This window comes from Gopherus evgoodei, chromosome 16 (genome assembly GCF_007399415.2).
Source record: "Gopherus evgoodei ecotype Sinaloan lineage chromosome 16, rGopEvg1_v1.p, whole genome shotgun sequence".
NCBI lineage: Eukaryota > Metazoa > Chordata > Testudines > Testudinidae > Gopherus > Gopherus evgoodei.
In genome coordinates, this window is record NC_044337.1 from 20458927 (window position 1) to 20476416 (window position 17490).

At 39.3% G+C, this 17490-nt stretch overlaps 1 protein-coding gene across 6 annotated transcripts in view; it reads left to right on the forward strand.

Moving 5' to 3' along the window:
- The window catches only part of NACC2 (NACC family member 2), an 89057-nt gene that overhangs the window by 47665 nt on the left and 23902 nt on the right, over window positions 1–17490 (forward strand). For 2 of the 6 annotated variants that reach the window (XM_030535142.1, XM_030535148.1), the window contains exons 1-2: window positions 10761–11127; window positions 12589–13515. In XM_030535142.1, coding sequence (XP_030391002.1) covers window positions 12651–13515 — 865 coding nt within the window. In that variant the 5' untranslated portion in view covers window positions 10761–11127; window positions 12589–12650. Of the gene's footprint in view, window positions 1–4463; window positions 4513–9992; window positions 10115–10760; window positions 11128–12588; window positions 13516–17490 lie in introns of those variants that run through there. The other 4 variants (XM_030535143.1, XM_030535144.1, XM_030535146.1 and 1 more) reach the window with 4 other exon arrangements.

The following is a 17490-nucleotide window of genomic DNA, read 5'->3' on the forward strand; positions in this document are numbered from 1 at the left end:
GTCTTCAACTGGGTCACCAGAAAAAAAGTTTGAAAACCACTACAGTAAACGGATAAGGCCACGTTGGGTGATGAGATGAGATGCAAGTAGCTAACATAGTGATTCTCAAACTTTACTGGTGACCCCTTTCACATAGCAAGCCTCTTAGTGGACCCCTTTTATAAATTAAAAACACTTTTTAATATATTTAACACCATTATAAATGCTCGAGGCAAAGCAGGGTTTGGGGTGACCTCCCATGTAATAACCTCGCAACTCCCTGAGGGGTCCCGACCCCCTGTTTGAGAATCCCTGAGCTAACAAATGGCACCAACAGTCTCCACTTTCCAATTCTCCTGTTTTTGGCAGACGGTACAAATCATTGGGTCTTTCTCTTGCTTTGGTGACTATTGATGTGGAACATTATGAGATAACCAGAGAAAATATCTAAAAAACAGAAAAGGGGAAACATCTTTTGTTTTTCCAAGTATACTGATGAAATTTGGCAAGGACACAGCAATATTGTTTACAGAAAAAAGTTCTGCAGTAGTACCTTAAATATGAACATAACTTCCTTTATTCTCCTCTTGCAAACAAACAGCCGATTAGCAGCAAGCATTATAAATGGCAATAGCAAAGCTTGCTTGACAATGGAAGGTTTGGCACCTTGGTAACCTTCAGCCTGAAGAATTGACAGTAACTGCTAGGTAATTGAGTCCAACTATGTAATTGCACATCTTTTTCCTCTTCCTCCCAAGGTTATAGCGTGAACATGTTAACTGGCAACGTAAGGCAATACAATCCTTCATACACATACATAGAACCCTCTTTGAGTCTTTCTTTTACAGAGAATTGTTTTTTAAAAAAAAGACTTTAACTGCAAGACAGCAAATTTAATATTTTCAGTATCTTGGATGTGTTATGATTTACATTTGATTTTAGGCATAATTAGAAATGCAAGTAGAGCGCTTTGTGTTTTACCTCTGCTTCAACTATTTATGGCATGATATGCAAATTAACCAAGCTATGAATATTAAAGATTAGAGTATGTTACAAAGTATCGCTGTCTTTAATGAGTTCAGTAATGGGCACAGGGCTCTGCACACATTTTAATATGGGCATATTTTATCTTTGTACTGTATTCTCTGCTCTGCAGCTATTCCTTCCATGTTTGGTTACATCCCAAGAGACCATGACCATTATTTAAAACATATCAAGCCCTGTATCAGCTGCAGTAGGTAGGTACTATTTTCAAATGTGCCTGTGACAAACACTGCTGCAGCTATAAAAGAGTTTAGATAGATTATTTCATAGAGGCTGTTTCAGTTCTTGTATAGGTCAATCCGTTTAATCTATTGCAGTGTTGTAGATGGATTTCTGAGAATATAAAAGTGCTTGCTGACCTTTCAAGGTGCTTTGCAGTACTGAATGGGAATCTTAAACATGTTTCAGCAAAAATGGAACTGCTTCATACAAAAATCACACTTACCAGAAAAAAAAAATTTACTGTTTTTCGCCACTCTGTCTCATCTACATAAAATTCTTATGATCTTATACACACACTATAGTCATTTGAGAGAAAGTCTTGTCTAGTGGTTAGTGTGGGACTGAGAGCCAGGGCTCATGGGGTTTAACTCTTGGTTTAACCGTTTACTCGCTAAATGGCCTTGGACAACTAAGTTAACATCTTCTTGTCTTGAAAATGGGTATCATAGTTACACCAAAGGAGTTCTGTGAGGCTTCATTAATATCTAAGGGCTTTGAGATCCTCAGATGTACCGTGTTATGTAGATGAAAATTATTAACTGCAAACACAGGAAGTGCCCTTTGGAGAATAGATTTAGGAACATTTAACGCCTAAACATTTTGGCCCTGATTCTGCAAGCTCTTTTGCTTGGACAGTCTGCTATGTGATGTGGTGTATCATTGATCCATGTGGGCACAAAGGTCCAGCCAAAAATCACACAGCAGTTTGCAGGATTGGGTCCTTAATAAGGCAGGGCTAGGAAAATCCTGAGATACTCAGAAAAGCTTAATTTTTCATGAAGAATGGGAGGGGGGAGTTAAGTATGCCACAGGGAGAGTGCTTTTCAAATGTAAGGTATTTAAATTACAAATTTGGGTGAGGAAGATTGTCAGCAGTATTCAAAACAGCACTTAAATTCTTTTGAAATATTGTCGAGCAGTACTGTAGTAGTTAAGAAGTTTGGCACACAAGGATTTGGCCCAGAGGCAATTTACATTCAAAAAAAATCAATTTGTCTGTATTTGAATAATTGCACATGTTTTGGGGGGAAAAAACCCACTAGGATTATACTGTTTTAAGATACTTTTATGTTTAGGGAAAATTGGACCATAACATTTTTTCTTTTTTTGGTTATTGACATTCAATTAATAGCTACTTAGCTTTTCCTACAAGAGTGTAATAGGAATTTATAGTGCTTTAACTTGCACTTGCTCTTAAAACAATAAAAACCTTATTTAGAACATTATTATGATCCATTGGATTATTAATCCATGTTCAATCATCTATAAAACAAACATCATTTTTTTAATAGGAGGTGAAATTAGTGTGTGAAGATAATCTACTTACAATGTGAAATTGAAAGCCCAGAGATTTCCTTACCATTCTCCCTCCAATCTCCAGGTTTTTCTCTGGTACTTAGGGATAAACAAATAAAAAGTGTACAAATATGATTTCAAAAAAAGTAGGAAAATATATCTTGTGCTTTAAGTAAATCTGGGCGGTTGTAGGGCTTGCTCTGTCATTGTCTGTGTAGATTTTCTCCTTCTCCCTTTATAATATTCACTGGCACTTTTCATGGTGACAGGGCTTGTGATCTTGGCATCTGTGGCACAACACGAAAAGTTCTCAGACTCTAGGATTACCTTGAAAATCCTGTAATTTCCCTGTGCCTTTTGGTAGTTACCCTGTGGACTGTAAGTGTTTCAGGGCTGCCTGTGGGATGCATTGCAGGTATATGTCTTGAAAATTAGTGCACTGAAATTCTGAAGGAGCCATTATGTTGTGTTGGGTCAGTAGAATGTGGATAACAAAGAGCAATGCAGATTCCAAACCTGTAATTGTTGTATACTCAAAACACAGAGTGTTGTAACATGAACAGAAAAGTCAGAAACTGAAAGTTAAAGGTGACTCTCCCACCCTAGTCGTTGCCACTTTTACCTTGATCTTGCAGCTCACGTGATTCAAAACCACACTGTGGTGATCCTTACTGTAACTAGACACAGTAAATGGGAATATTAATCTTACTTCTCCTAGCTATTGTGTGTGGCATATATACATACGTACTTCTCTACCCGTCTTTAACAGAGGCAATGTTTGTTTGTTACCAGAGTATCAGGGCTCTTGGGTTCTGTTACTCATGTAACTGGCAAATGACCCATCTTCTCTTCACCCCTTTTGCCATCTAGAGGATGTAGATCATGTGAATGGCGCAATAATGTACAAAGGCTTTTTAAAACTCTTTGAGATCATCTGGCTAAATACAGTATATGATCTGTGGGGTTTTTGGTTGGATCTCCACTCCCAAAAATCAGTACCTAGGGATCCAGGAGAGCTGAACTCCTGTACTGTAGCACCAATATTTCATCCCACATTCAGTTAAAAATACAGTCCGCGGAGGCAAACATATGGATGTGTATAAAAAAGGTGTTGTAATTAACACTGTTCTAATAAGCTTTTCATGTGGTGGTTTGCCAACTTTGTTGTAATTTTGTACACAAGATGTGCCCTAAAAGAGCTTTCATAACCTGGGTGGAAAGCACTGTATGTTCATCAGGTGTTTAGTTCCTCACATAAAATCTGGCACAGGTTTCACCATGTTTGCTGTCAATTTAAGTGCCTTTGATCAACAACCAGATGCACAAACAGTCTTTGAAATAGCTCTCATGTGACCATGGATGCTAGATATGCAGTTAAATTCCTGTAGAATTTAACTTCCTTTATGTCAACCTTTAAAGGCAAGCTTATATTTCCATTAATGATCAAGCTCATATGCAGTTGTAGCTTCACTTTATAGAGCATATTAAAAGTTTAATGTATAAATGCCTTCATTGGCCAAAAGTTTTTTGGCAGTGTTGTCTGCTTACACTGGAAATGGTACAGAAAGAGGCAATCTTAATAGCTTCAAAGAGATTTTTGTCCTTGAAGGGTTAATTTATATTATGCATATTGTTTTGTTTTTAAGCACAAGAAAATAAACTGTAGCCAGAAGTAAGAAGTGATTAATTTCAGACACATATGTAAGCAAAGTTCCCTTCTTTTATGTAGTTTGGTAACAGTAGACTATGCAGTAATCGAAAAGTAAAAGCAATTGAATTACAGGCTCCTGTCCAAACGGAGTGCACTTTTTTTTATACAACCTCCATTGCATCAGAACTAGGCAGTATTCCTGATGTTCTCATGTGTGTTAATGCTGACTCACAGGCTAACTTGCACAAGAAAAAAAATCACACAGGCAGCTCCACCATACTAGGTAATGAGCTCAAGCAAGAAGCGGCGTCTGATGTTTTGTAAGCTCTCTTAATTGACCTTTTAAGACATGTACTTATTTTAAGGTTTTTTGTTCTGTATTGCCATGATGGTAGAACTGAGTCATGCAGGATATATACTGCTAGCAAATGCTGTTGTGTAGAAGGAGTGAGGGTAATAAAATTCAGCATGACACTTGTCTTTGATGTGTTATGGATATGAATTAATGTCTGTAATGGAATGCAGGAAAGGCACACTTTTTTGCAGAAGGCATGATAATAGTAGACAGTGTTCTCTCTGGAGATGCTTATGTTTGTGAGTTAGCCTGGACTTCAGAAGCTTTTATTAGATTGTTAAAATTAAATTTTTGCAAAATAATTTTATTTATTTTATATCTATGCCTCACCCTCTCCCTTGTAGCAACCTGCAAAAATGTAAATGTTTTGTTCTCTAGATTTGCTTGTCCTTGATTTGATAAGCTCTTAAAATCTGCGGTGAATAAGAAAAAAAAATTACAAAATAATTGAAATAGCATGCTTTGCCTTGATGAAATTACTGTACTTTTTGAGACAGAATCCAGTGTGACTGTATGACCTCAAGCGCTAGTGTTTCATTGAGGCTGTGCAAGTGACTCACCTTGCAGTATGACAGATCTCTTCGTAAATCAGAGGCTGCTGCTGGAGTGCTTTGTAATTTCAGGAGGAAAGCTCCAAGTAACTGTTATGTTGGGCTCCTTTAATAAAGGATTTGTGCTCACTTTGTTAGGCTAGATTACCAGCATTAATTTAATTAACTTCATCTTTTCCCCTCTTCCCCTGAGGTATGTGAACATCTAATACATTCCTTTCTGTGTTCATTTTTTAAAATCATAAACCAAATATATCTGTCCTGTGTGTTGCATATCTGTTCTGCATGCACTGTTTGCATGCTACTTGTTAATATTTGCAAAATTAGTTTCTACTATCTTAATAAACCAGAATTAATCCTATTCACCAATTGTCACTTGCTGCTACACTAAAAATAGGGTGGATTAGCATTGGTCACTGCTTCCAACTCAGCATTTCAAAATAAATCATTACTCCTTTTCAATGCTTTGAAGCTACAGAAACAAATGCAGCCAAAAAAAAAAAAAAAGATTCTCAGTATTACTGTCAGTTGATTACTGAAGATAAACTTGTTTTCCTTCTCCTGATGGGCTGGCATTAAATTATACTGGCATTTGCACAATTTCATGTTTGTGATTGAGTTCCTCGCACCCTCTTTGCTGAAAAGACAGTGACTTGTAATTAATGTTCTTTGGGGGAGACAAACAAAAACATGCAATGCTGTTTTATTTCCTTATTGTGGAGAGTGGTATCGCTGACCCCTTTCTGTATCCCTACAGCCCCCATCTGCACGATCTTTTCGATATTGGTATTCCCTTTTTGCTGGAGTTACAATGAGTAGGCACTTGACTAATTCAGCCACCAAGTGTTGTAGTGAACTATTGCATATTTTTCCTTAGTCCTGTATGGAAGATGTATTTCCTCAGAAATGGTGGGGAGAAGGGTCTATGCTTCTGTTAACCATAAGTACCCCTCCCGTTCCCGTTTGGATTTCCTAAGGAATTTAGGAGTAAGGGAACCTTACACAGTTAATTGGTTGAGGATGAGCCAAAGGAGAACCATATATTTTGGTGACTAAGTTTTAAACGGGAATTAGGCATCCTGCTTCACTCCTGCACCATTATGTTTTTAGCAGAGAAAATTCTGTTCATTTTTTCCTTCTGAAGCTGGTTCTATTGTTCCTTTCAAATGTGCCTCTTCCATGCTAGAAATCCCCTAGCAGCCTTAAATTGAAGGGTGTGATTGTCTTTCTCTCTCCTCATTTACAGAAGAAAGGGAAGTTTCTTTTGACCCATTGGGGCTTTCAAGGGCAGGACTTTTCAGCTATTTTCTTTTGATGAGAGTTTTGGCTGGGGATAGCTGTGAAAGCTTTTCTGTAGAGTTTTGTTTACAGCCCTCAGAGTGTCACTGAATCTTCTATTTTTCTGACGTCCAGCTGCTTTTCAGTACAACTTACTTTTAAGAAAGCAGTTATGACAGGGATCTTTCTTTTAAAATAAATAAGTTGTGCTTTGGTTGTCTCTGAGCTTTATAGGTTGTCTAAGGAAAAGACCATTTAAATACATTATTTCATTACTTCTGCTTCCTAAAGGAGCTGTGATGGTAGCATCTTGTTCTAAGTAGATAACTTTTTCCCTCAGGGAAAGTTAGTGTGGTCCAGACCACTCAGGCATTTCAACAAACAAGTCATTTAGAAGAAGCAAACCTCCAGCATCCAAAGTGCGTGTGTAGCTGCAACAGAGCAGTATAGGGATATTCACAAAACTGTAACATGCCTTATGTCAAATAATGCCTAAACTTTTTAGGAATGTGTTAAGACTAGGGCTATGGCTTTCCTAAAAATATGTTGTAATGTAAACTTGTTTTGCTAGATGCCTAAACATTCCCAACAAGAGGTTTTCAGCAAGAAAAGAAAATTATCTTTCTTTCAGTTGACTTTCAATGCATCTTAATTCTTTATTTTTAAAAAAAATCAAATTTAGTTACATTTTTTCCCATTTGAGCTAAAGTGTTGTGCATAGGAGGTGGGGACACTTTCTTGGTCTGATTAAAAATTCTTAAAATAAAAGACAATTTAAAAGAGCTCAGACTGACCACGTGAAGAAGAACCTGTATTGCCCTATACAGTGACTAGGACTTGATTACACAGAAGTAGCACCATTTGGTGCAGTATTGTGAAACAGTAATTTACACCTTTAACATCTAAAGGCATTTTCATTCTATTTCAGAACAGGGAACTCGCAAGGTTAATGTAGTGAAAACCAAATTTTAATCAATTCAAAGGACTTATTGGTCCTCTTTTTCTGAACAAAGAGTTTGGAGAAAGATTAGCATTACTTTGGAAGGTCAAGACCTGTCAGGTATAAGACAATGTTACCATTGTCAGAAACTCTCAGCAAGTTCTTCAGGTGTGTACAGTGACAAATAGCATTTGTGGTTTTTATTCAGTCTTCCAAGATTACTTTATGTTAGCTCTCTCTCCACCAGTTGGATTCACCATGGTAGAACATGAGCCCTAAAAGGGTGGAAGAAAGATAGCCAAGGACCAGAAAACATTTTTCTGAACACTGGTCCAGAACTAGTGCTTTGAAAAGCTTACTGATCCTAGGGTGACCAGGTAACAAGGGTGAGAAATCGGGACGGGGGTAACTGGCATCTATATAAGACAAAGCCCCAAATATTGGGACTGTCCCTATAAAATCGGGACATCTGGTCACCCTAACTAGTCCTGACAGCGTTTGCTTTAATTTTCTCATAGTGTTTCTAGACCTGGCAGGTTGTGAAATATCAGAAATTAAAATTGTCATTTTAATTTGATTGAGGCAAGATGGTAATCAGAATGGTGCGATTTTTAAATTTGGATCCTTCATGAAACATCATAGCAACAAATGAATACTATATATGGAATGCCCCTGGAAGTCCAGGTTCTTGTCTATATTGCCCTATAGTTTGAACAATGGAGGTGTGAATGTCTGTGCTCGTCAAAGTGCTGCGCTGCAGTTCCCTCTCGTGGGCACTGCAGGTGCAAACAAAAACCGCCCACAGCATGTACACGAGAAAATTACAGCACAGCACTTTGGCGTGTACTGATTTCACAACCCCATAGTCTGAACTGCTAGGCAGTGTAGACATGCCTTAAAAACCGTTTCAAGCTCTGGCAGTTCATGGTGGTTTAAGGTGAAGTCTTTTGTCTAGTGTTATTTTGGTACTTCTTAAGGAGTGTATTCTGGACCATTGTGACCCTAATTTCTGGCGGTAACAATGTGGTGGTATCTTCTTGGCACGACTTCTTTATTTTAAGGGAAAATGCAAACAAAATCCTACTCCATCATAGCTAAACCCACCCAGCATTTCTAAGAGGTAACAAACATATTTTGTATTAAAATGGGGAGCAGACAGTAGGTTGAAATCTTTAACAGGCTTGTCATAGAAGATGATATTCTAGAATTTCATTGGAAGAATGCCGATTTTAACCTGGTCTGTTTTGCACCACTAAAAGAAGTTACTTCTAGCTGATGTTATGGTAGATACAAAAGATGGGTAAGCAACTGGGTGAGGTGGCAGATGAGGAAAGTTGCATGTAAATTTGAAGCTTTCAATGCTATACTCCAAATCTGACTGACTTATTTTTTTTTAAGGAAACTCTGCTGTAAATTTCCCCATAAGATGTTTTGGTGTGTTCTTCCATTTTCCATGCAAAATAATCTGTTTGTCTGATATCCCCATTGACTCCACTAATTGATTCATCTGTAGTGTTAAAAGAAAACCATGCTTATCTACTCTGTAGTACCTTTTCTTGGCTACTTCTGTTTGTGGTGATCAGCCGACTTTAGCTCTTTCCATTCATGTTGCATTGTCTAATTTTCAGAACCAGGGGGATTGACTGAGTACCAGAAAAATAGGTACCATCTGGTACTTCCCTAATCTCTCATATATCTCTAAGGGAGCTCGTACCATAAGAAAAGAGAGATCATTCTTGACCCAGGATTGGCTTGCCATATAGCCATGGCTTCCTTCATAGAAGGTTGAGTGGTAAACTTTTTTGCTGTTCGTTTTCCATTGCACGAGGACCCTGGGTTTGAACCCATCCACTGGGATGCAGTTCTGCTGAGGTTTCTTCTAGCAAGTGGGAAACAACATCAAGAGCAGCTGTTTTGCTTCCCTGGGTTAACGTCGCTGTATAGTAATTAAATCTCTTATGAGACCATGATCCCAAACGTTTCCTTTTCTCCTTGAATCCAGCAGAGGTGATGACAAGAGAAACCCTGAAATACAATCAGAAATTTGGAGAGAATGACTGGTGTGGGGAAAATCTCCATTTTTTCAAATAGGATTGTTTTATTTTTAAAGCGATAGACAATTCTTGGAAGGGGAGGTGGGGACAGTGTGGTTAGCGCATGAGAGTAGGAGCTAGGAGATGTGGTGTCTGCTCCCAGCTGTGCACAGAATTGTTGTGTGGCCTTGGGCACCACTCTGTGCCTTAGTTTCCTCATCCGCTAAATAGGGAAAACTTGGCTCATGGTGTGTTCGGATTAAATTGTTAATGTCTTCTCAATGCGCTCTGAGATCCTTGGCTGGAAGGATTAGAGGACTGCCAAGTATTGTTATGAGGTTGATAGTCCTGTAAATGTGTTAGTGTCTTTTGCTGGAATGAAAAGAAACGCCAGGCTTGCTTCCAACCTCTGTAATCTCAAAAGTGGCAGTGTTTTGCTTTGATTCTGCAGAGTTGAATTTAATGCACCAAGTATACATATGAACAGTAAAAACCAGGCATGCACACACTAAATAAGAAGTGACTGGGGAGAGCCCCACATATTTGCATTATCTGTAGCTACTTTCTACTAAAGGTGGCCTGATTTAATCTTTATTTTTTTTTAAGTTTTGAATTTTATCTGTGACACCATATGAGCAGAGGAATTGGAACCAACCACAGAGCATTAATTGAAATAAAAAACATTCCGTGCAGGAAACAAGCAAGAAACGCAAGACCCCACCCCCTTTCCCAGAAAAAGCACCAGCATGCTCAATAAATGTTAAGGTAATTTAAAATTTGAATCTGGGAGACAATGTGACTAGGATTTCATTACTTAAGCAAATGGATTTGCTTTTAGTGGATGCAGCCACAGACTGAAAAGCTTTCCCAAGGGGTAAACGTTTTCCTGTGTTTGAAAAGCTTTCTTGTGTGTTAAGGAAGGGGGAGGGGGACCATGAATGTTGCTCCATATGCACTTAGGGCTCTGAAGCATCTTTATTTAGTACTGATTTGGGCACCCCCCAGACACATATTTTTAGATGCTTGTTGTGGGGAGATACTTGTAGAGGTTTTTAACCTTTCATCTGTTGTCATGGGGCAGAGAGGTCTGAACCAGAGTGAAGGAATGAGAAGCCCCCTTAGTGGGATGGGTAGTGTTTTCTGGAGCAGATGTGCTTCCTTTGACTAATTTCTTCCTCAGGCTGGAGGAGTTAAACAGCAGCAGTGCCAGCTCTGCAGACTGTTTGGAATAGTTTAAATGCTTTGACACTCTGGATGTACTAGATGGCAGAGGAGGCAGTTTATAGCGTAATTCATATGCAAAACTGCACTATAAATTTAAAACCTGTCTCAGTTGCCGTGGCACCACTAAGCATTTCATCAGCATACAGTACAGTATTTCTGCCATCTTTGTTTGCATTGCAGTGACTCATCAAAAGTCTGTCTTGTACCAACACTGAGAGCATTCCTCTGGCTCTGATATTTCTCTGTTTTTAAAGCTTCGCTTTGAAACTGGCATTTACTTCAGGTCCCTAATCAAAGGGCTCTATTCATTGCAGAGAGCAGCCTGAATGTTAATCTGCATCCGGCCTATTCATTTAGATGCTATGCACTGCCGTCGAGATTTGACTTGGTGAAAGCTTAAGCTACAGCAGATACATACGGAGGTTTTGATGCTATTTTTTTTCCCCCCTGAACGATCTTCGTTGCTGCAGTTAGTGTAGCAGACGGAGGCAATAAAAAGGGACTTAAGAGATCCTTCACTGAGCAGCAGTACCTTGGATCATTCGTTGTTTAAGGTATGTTCACATGGTATCAGATGAGGGGGCATAGAAGTTCCTTGCTTTGAAGAAATCTCTTTTAAACCATGTAGATACAATTAAATTGGCTTTGAGCATGTTCTCTTTTCTTCCTTGTCCTCAGTGGCTTTCCAGATAGTACTTTTTTCCAGCAGTGTGAACAGAGAAGTTCTTTGTAGGTTATTTTTCTTTTCAGAGGAGATTTAAAAAAAAAAAAAAATTACCAGGTAAACTACTACTTATGCCATCGTCATGAGGATTTGGTGCTAGTTAAACACAATTTACTCAGTACCATCAAGTGCAAACATAATTTGAGATCTTCTGTTCTCTTAAGTCGGGGGGACGGTGATGGTGGGCAGGGGATTCTTGGGGTGTAGCCTTTATTTGGGCTAATAAGCACTGATCGGCTTTTCTGGAATTTTATGCACTAAAATTACCTAATTTAATCTTACTGGTCCTATAGGGCTTGTTTCAGAGCTTGCCTCTTTCTGTACCGAAAAGGAGAAATTATTCTCATCCCCAAAAGGTGCTGATACCCTAAACCAGCACACTGTGTGCTGTTATTTGATGCAAAGTCGAAAGTCGGATAGGCTGAAGATATATTTTTTTTACCTAAGTTTGTTCAGAGGCATTCTTGAGAGTCCTGTTTCTGATTTCAGAAGATGGAGTTGTTCCTATTACGGGGTGCGTGTCTCGTCTTGGATTAGACTTGCACTATGTCCCCTGCAGAATCCCTTTTTAATATGACCAGGAACAGAACATAGGGCACTGGCCGGAGGGGGACGTATGTGGAGACTCTCTTGCCCTCGTCTGTATTTAAAAGAAAAAACAAATGACTTGATGTTAAGTTTACTGCAGTACCTTGGTTTTGTTTGTTTGGGCTCAATTACCTGGCTTAATTTTGATACCCTTTCAATGAAATGGCATTTGTAATTTCACTTAGAAGTAGTTTAACTCTGAATATTTTATTTTTTAAAACAAGTGTAGGGGAATTGTCTAGGATCGTGAAAATATGTTTTCATTGCAGTAACTGCTTAGACAGAATGCTATATTTATTTCAGACAAAATGGCACATTGTTTTGTAACTATTTCATCTTGAGTTTCAGCAGGTATTTTTATCCATTTCCAAAGGTCTGTTGAATATTAGTAGGGCTACCTTGCTGTTCATTCTAGCTCTGTTACCATCCATATTATCCTGTTTACTTTAAACTCCAGAGGAAAGAACCAATGATAAATTAAAAAAAAATTGAGAATATTTGAATATTTAAATACATTGTTTTAAAAAGTTTGTTTAAAAACAGCAATAAGTAATTTTATAAACAGTTGGTGTTGTACATAGCCCTTAGGTTTAGTTTTGAGTCTTCAGTTGTGTTAGGTTGTTTGTTTTTGTTTTTATTTGTTTGTTGCAGAGAACTGTCTAAAAATGCTGTTTTTTTTCTCCCTGCCTTCTTCACTTTTCAGATGTGCCCTACTTTGGATACTTCTGCACTGCATGTCTAAGGAGCTCCAACTAATCCTGAGCCATGTCACAGATGCTGCACATAGAAATTCCCAACTTTGGGAACACCGTCTTGGGCTGCCTGAATGAGCAGAGGCTGTTGGGGCTTTACTGTGATGTCTCCATAGTTGTCAAAGGCCAAGCCTTCAAGGCACATCGTGCAGTGTTAGCAGCCAGCAGCCTGTACTTCAGAGACTTGTTTAGCGGGAACAGCAAAAGTGCATTTGAGCTCCCAGGTACGGTGCCACCAGCCTGCTTCCAGCAAATCCTTTCATTTTGTTACACTGGGAAACTCACAATGGCCGCGAGTGAACAGCTGGTAGTGATGTATACTGCAGGTTTCCTACAGATCCAACATATCGTAGAAAAAGGGACAGACTTGATGTTCAAAGTGAGTTCTCCCCACTGTGACTCTCAAACCACCATGATAGAAGATCCTAGTTCGGAACCTCAGAGCCCTTGTAACCAATTGCAGTCTGCTTCTGTGCCCTACGTCATGTCCCCTTCCATGCCCATCCCGCTCCTCACCCGGGTGAAACACGAAAATCTCGAGCTGCAACCCACAGCAGTGTCAGGCCTTCCTGCCAAGCGACCCTTGGAAGCCAGCACTCGGGATAGTACAGGAGGGAGCGTTTCTAATGCTGCTCCACTAAAGTTATCTCGTGTTTCATACTATGGAATGCCCAGCTTAGCTACTCTCATCCCAAACATACAGCAAGTGCAGTACTCCCAAGGGGAGAGGACGAGCCCAGGAGCCAGCAGCATTCCAACTACTGATAGTCCCACTTCCTACCACAATGAGGAGGATGAAGAAGATGATGAGGCTTATGATACTATGGTCGAAGAACAGTATGGTCAGATGTACATCAAATCCTCAGGAGGATATTCAGGTAATATACCAAAATGTTCCCTTTCCCTAACCCCTTTGTTTTTCTCTTCCTCTTTAAGTTGCTACTTGGTCCTTTTCTCCTTTGTCCAGAATATATTTTTTGGATTGTTCATCAGGTTTTTTTATATCCTGCTTGCTTACACATGAAGATTTGTGTTTGTGAATTTAATGCTGTTGAAAACTGCTGGTCTGACAGCCCAGGAAACTTGAATTCTCTATCCACAGAACATGTATAGCATGGGCAGAAGACAATACAAAATTCACCACCATCGCTCCACTAATGTGCCTCTTCTCAGAACTGGAGAGACCACATGTAGGGGTGAGAGTGTAGTGCAGTGACCATAGTCTATTTAATCCTTAGCCTCCTCCTGTTGGCAGTCTCAGCCAGGGACTCCATTTGTTTTATGCTTTTGTAACATGGACACCTATCCATTAACTGCTGAACTGAGAGTGCCAACTAATTTCACATACAGTAGGTCATCCAAGAGCTACCTCAACCACTACCCATCCTGGTTTGGATTAGGACCGGCAATCTGAAGGTGAAAGGCTTTATATCCAATTGCAAATCACTTCATCCATTTATTTCCCCACTACTCCCTCCTTTTTTTACAAAAATCAATTATAATGTATATCTTGCTCTCTCCATCCAAATACCTCAAATAAATCAGATTTCTGGTATATCAGAAAGAATTTAAACAAACCTTTCTCCCCCTATCCCTAACACAGATATCCCAGCCAAGACTTTTATCTTGTATGCTATCAGTTAAGTTCCCTTTTTCCCTTCAGAAATAATTGATCGGACTAGTTAAAGGTCTTCATTAACCTAACTCATCACCTGCTAGTATTGCACTGTGAAAGCATTAGCTAAAGGAGAACATTTTCTCAACAATGAATTGCTAGACAAGGAACTACTGGGTTCTGCCACCCAGGAGACACAGGTGTTGTGATTTTGCAGTATGAGTATATGAGGGGACATTCTCTTTTCTGCTTCCCTCACAAGCGATAAACTTTTCTGAAAAACAACTGTATTGGCCTTGTTCATCTTCAAGATCTTGAACTGACATTTGGAAATGTCTCTGGTTCCTGTTTTGTTTTGGCTTTTTTGGAGGGCTAGAGAGGAGGATAGAGGCAATGTGGTAGCAAACATGTGGGGAATCTAATCTCAGCAGCTAGCATTTCTCTCTGAGGCATTTCAAAAGAACATATTGGGAGATGTATGTTCTTTCTGCATTCCAAAAAGAGGCTCCTGGATGAACGCAGTTGACTCTTAATTGGTGCTGCAGGTGTTTGAGAATGCAGCTTTGATTTGTATTCAGTTCCTGGGTGGAAACATATTTCATGTTTTTTTTGAGATTTGTCAAGCTGGCAATGCAGAATTTTCTTTAGTCTGTGCTTAGTTTTCACTGTTACTATTTCCCGTTGTAATTGTTGGATCAGAAATGACTAATTTGAAAATATTAGCTCTCTCACATATGCTGAAAAGTTGGCTTCCTTTCCTTGGAACCATTTTATTTTTAGAGATGGGTAGAAAATGTTGCATTAACAACCTCTGTTTGATCCAGTTATGTAATTCATGGTGGTGGTAATTCTCAGCACCAAGACACTCCCAAGTGTGGCTTTCCAACCCTCTCCATAAAAACAGAACCCCAAACTTCTGTTTGAACAGTAACGTCCTTGCTGTACAAATCTGTAAGTGGATAGATGAGAAGAAATCATTGCCATGTGTTTTACTGGAGGTGTAGGGGAAACTGTATCTTGTTTAAACTGGCCTTTTCACTCTCACCACAAATACTGCTACTGGCAAAGTTTGAGGTGTTTGGTTTTTTTTTAAATATTAAAACAGTTTCTAAAAAGCCAGTCTGCTCTTTCAGTTGCCGTTTCTGAGGAAAGAATCCAAATTCCTTGTACTGACTGTAAACTTTCAGAAAGGAATAGACTAAGGAATTCTAGGGAATGATGTGTGCACTGTATATTTGCTGTAAAGTCCTCGGCTGGCTAGCTAGTTGGTGGGATGGAGGATGTTGGTGATGCATAGGACGTTTTTCAAAATTTCCATCTAACTGGACAGAGCTGAGGCTGTTTGCATGGATGTTTGTCCTGTCCCCCCCCCCATCTTCCCCACTGCAGAGCATTATGACTGAGTAGTGTTTGTCTTCATAATGTTGAGCATTTCTAACATTGTTCTTTAGAGAAACAGGATTATACCCTTGTATACAATATTTTGTTTCTCAGCCATGAGGCCTATTTATATAATAGCAGAACAGAACAAATTCAGTAGACACACAGAAGACTATAGGATGGTACAGTGTGCAACTACTAAGCCAGCAGGCTATTGCATATAACTCTTATTACTGTGTAACATTAAAACAGAGCTGCTCCACTCAGAAAATAGAAAACTTAAACAGCTGACTTGCCGGCTTTGATAATTTTTCACTTGTCTAGCCTTTAGGTTGGATCTGATGATCCAGAAGAGGAGTAATATTTTCTTTCTCCCTATGCAGATTGTGAGTAGGCTTCTGAATTGCTGGACAAGGCATAGCCATGGGTAGTTTGTCTAGGGAGGTACGGTGGAATGACAGAGGAGTTCACACCAAGTAGGAGCTCGCATTGTCACCATTCTGTCCAACTTGAAGGGCCAGCCAGTGCCCCCTCCCCCAGGGTTATAATCAGTAAAATTTTAGCTAGAACATGTCTCTCCTGCACAAGCACATTGAAAAAGGGTTTTCTCTTTTAACCATAGCCATAGTCCCAGGCTGCCCTGAAATCTGGGGATGAGAGAAGGAAAGATTTAAAAAAGAAATGAAAATTCAGGCTATTCCATCCGATTATGGACTTGTGTAACTCTCACTGTGTGTTAATGACTCTGAATAAAACCTTCCTTCAAAAGACACAGAATGAAAAACCCTACAACATGGAAGAGCGAGGAAAAGCTAATCTTGCTCCCGGCACATAGATCTTGACAATCTCACAAAAGACAGGGGAAGACCGTGTAAAACAGTGATTGCCAAAGTTTCCAAGAGCCTTTTGAGTCTAAACAAAAACAGAGCCAAAAAAGGAGCACACAGACCTCCCCACCCCTCTTTTTTTTTTTTCCTTGCACAGCTTAGTGTAATTCAGAATGGTGCCAGGTATCCATTGTTAGAGATATTTATCTGCTTCATTGTAAGGGGACATTTAAAGCTGAAACTGAAGTTTTTGTTCAGTGTCCTCTGTTGTCTTTCATCTCCATGTCGGGGCCTGGTTCTGCAGGGTGCTGAATGCCAGTGAAGAAGGCTCATAGGATGGTCCTGGCCATTGTTCATTAGGTCTGTTCTGAAAGCAGTTGGGTATTGTAGATTCTTGTTTATTTTCTCCCATGTAAAAGCCTTTCTGAAAAAACAGACTGAATCTCTGAAATTCGGCACAAATGAAAGAAACAACATGCAAATTCATGACCTTGGCAAAGGGCTTTGATGGTAGAAAGTCAGAGTAAAGCTTAAGCGTCATTAAGTAGCTGACTTAGAAACAATGGCACGGTGTGGTGAACCATAAGGAATGCTGAAGTGCAAAAGAAACTAAAAATAAATCCAGGGGAAGGCTGACTCCCCTTCTAAAAAACATTGCAGATGTAAGAATTAAAGCTTAGCTGTAATGAAAGAAGTCCCTCATTTTCAGAGGGAAATATAAGAATTGCCATTCTGGATCAGACCAGACTTCAGAAACTGGCCATTCCTCACATCACATTCCAGTATAGAGTCAGAGGATGTTAGAATTGTGTATGTGTGTTTGGCTTTGGGTATTATTATTATTATTATTATTATTATTTATCATCATCAGGGTTTGCATAACTTGTGGGTGTGCATTTGTAGCATTTCCATATGATGGTTCTTTGTTCTGTAAATAGGTCCAGACTTGGAGAACATTTAGGCCGTAAAGAAACTAATTAGTCTTCATATGGAATCTAGCATTTGATTTGAGACGTATGCAACTAGGTAGG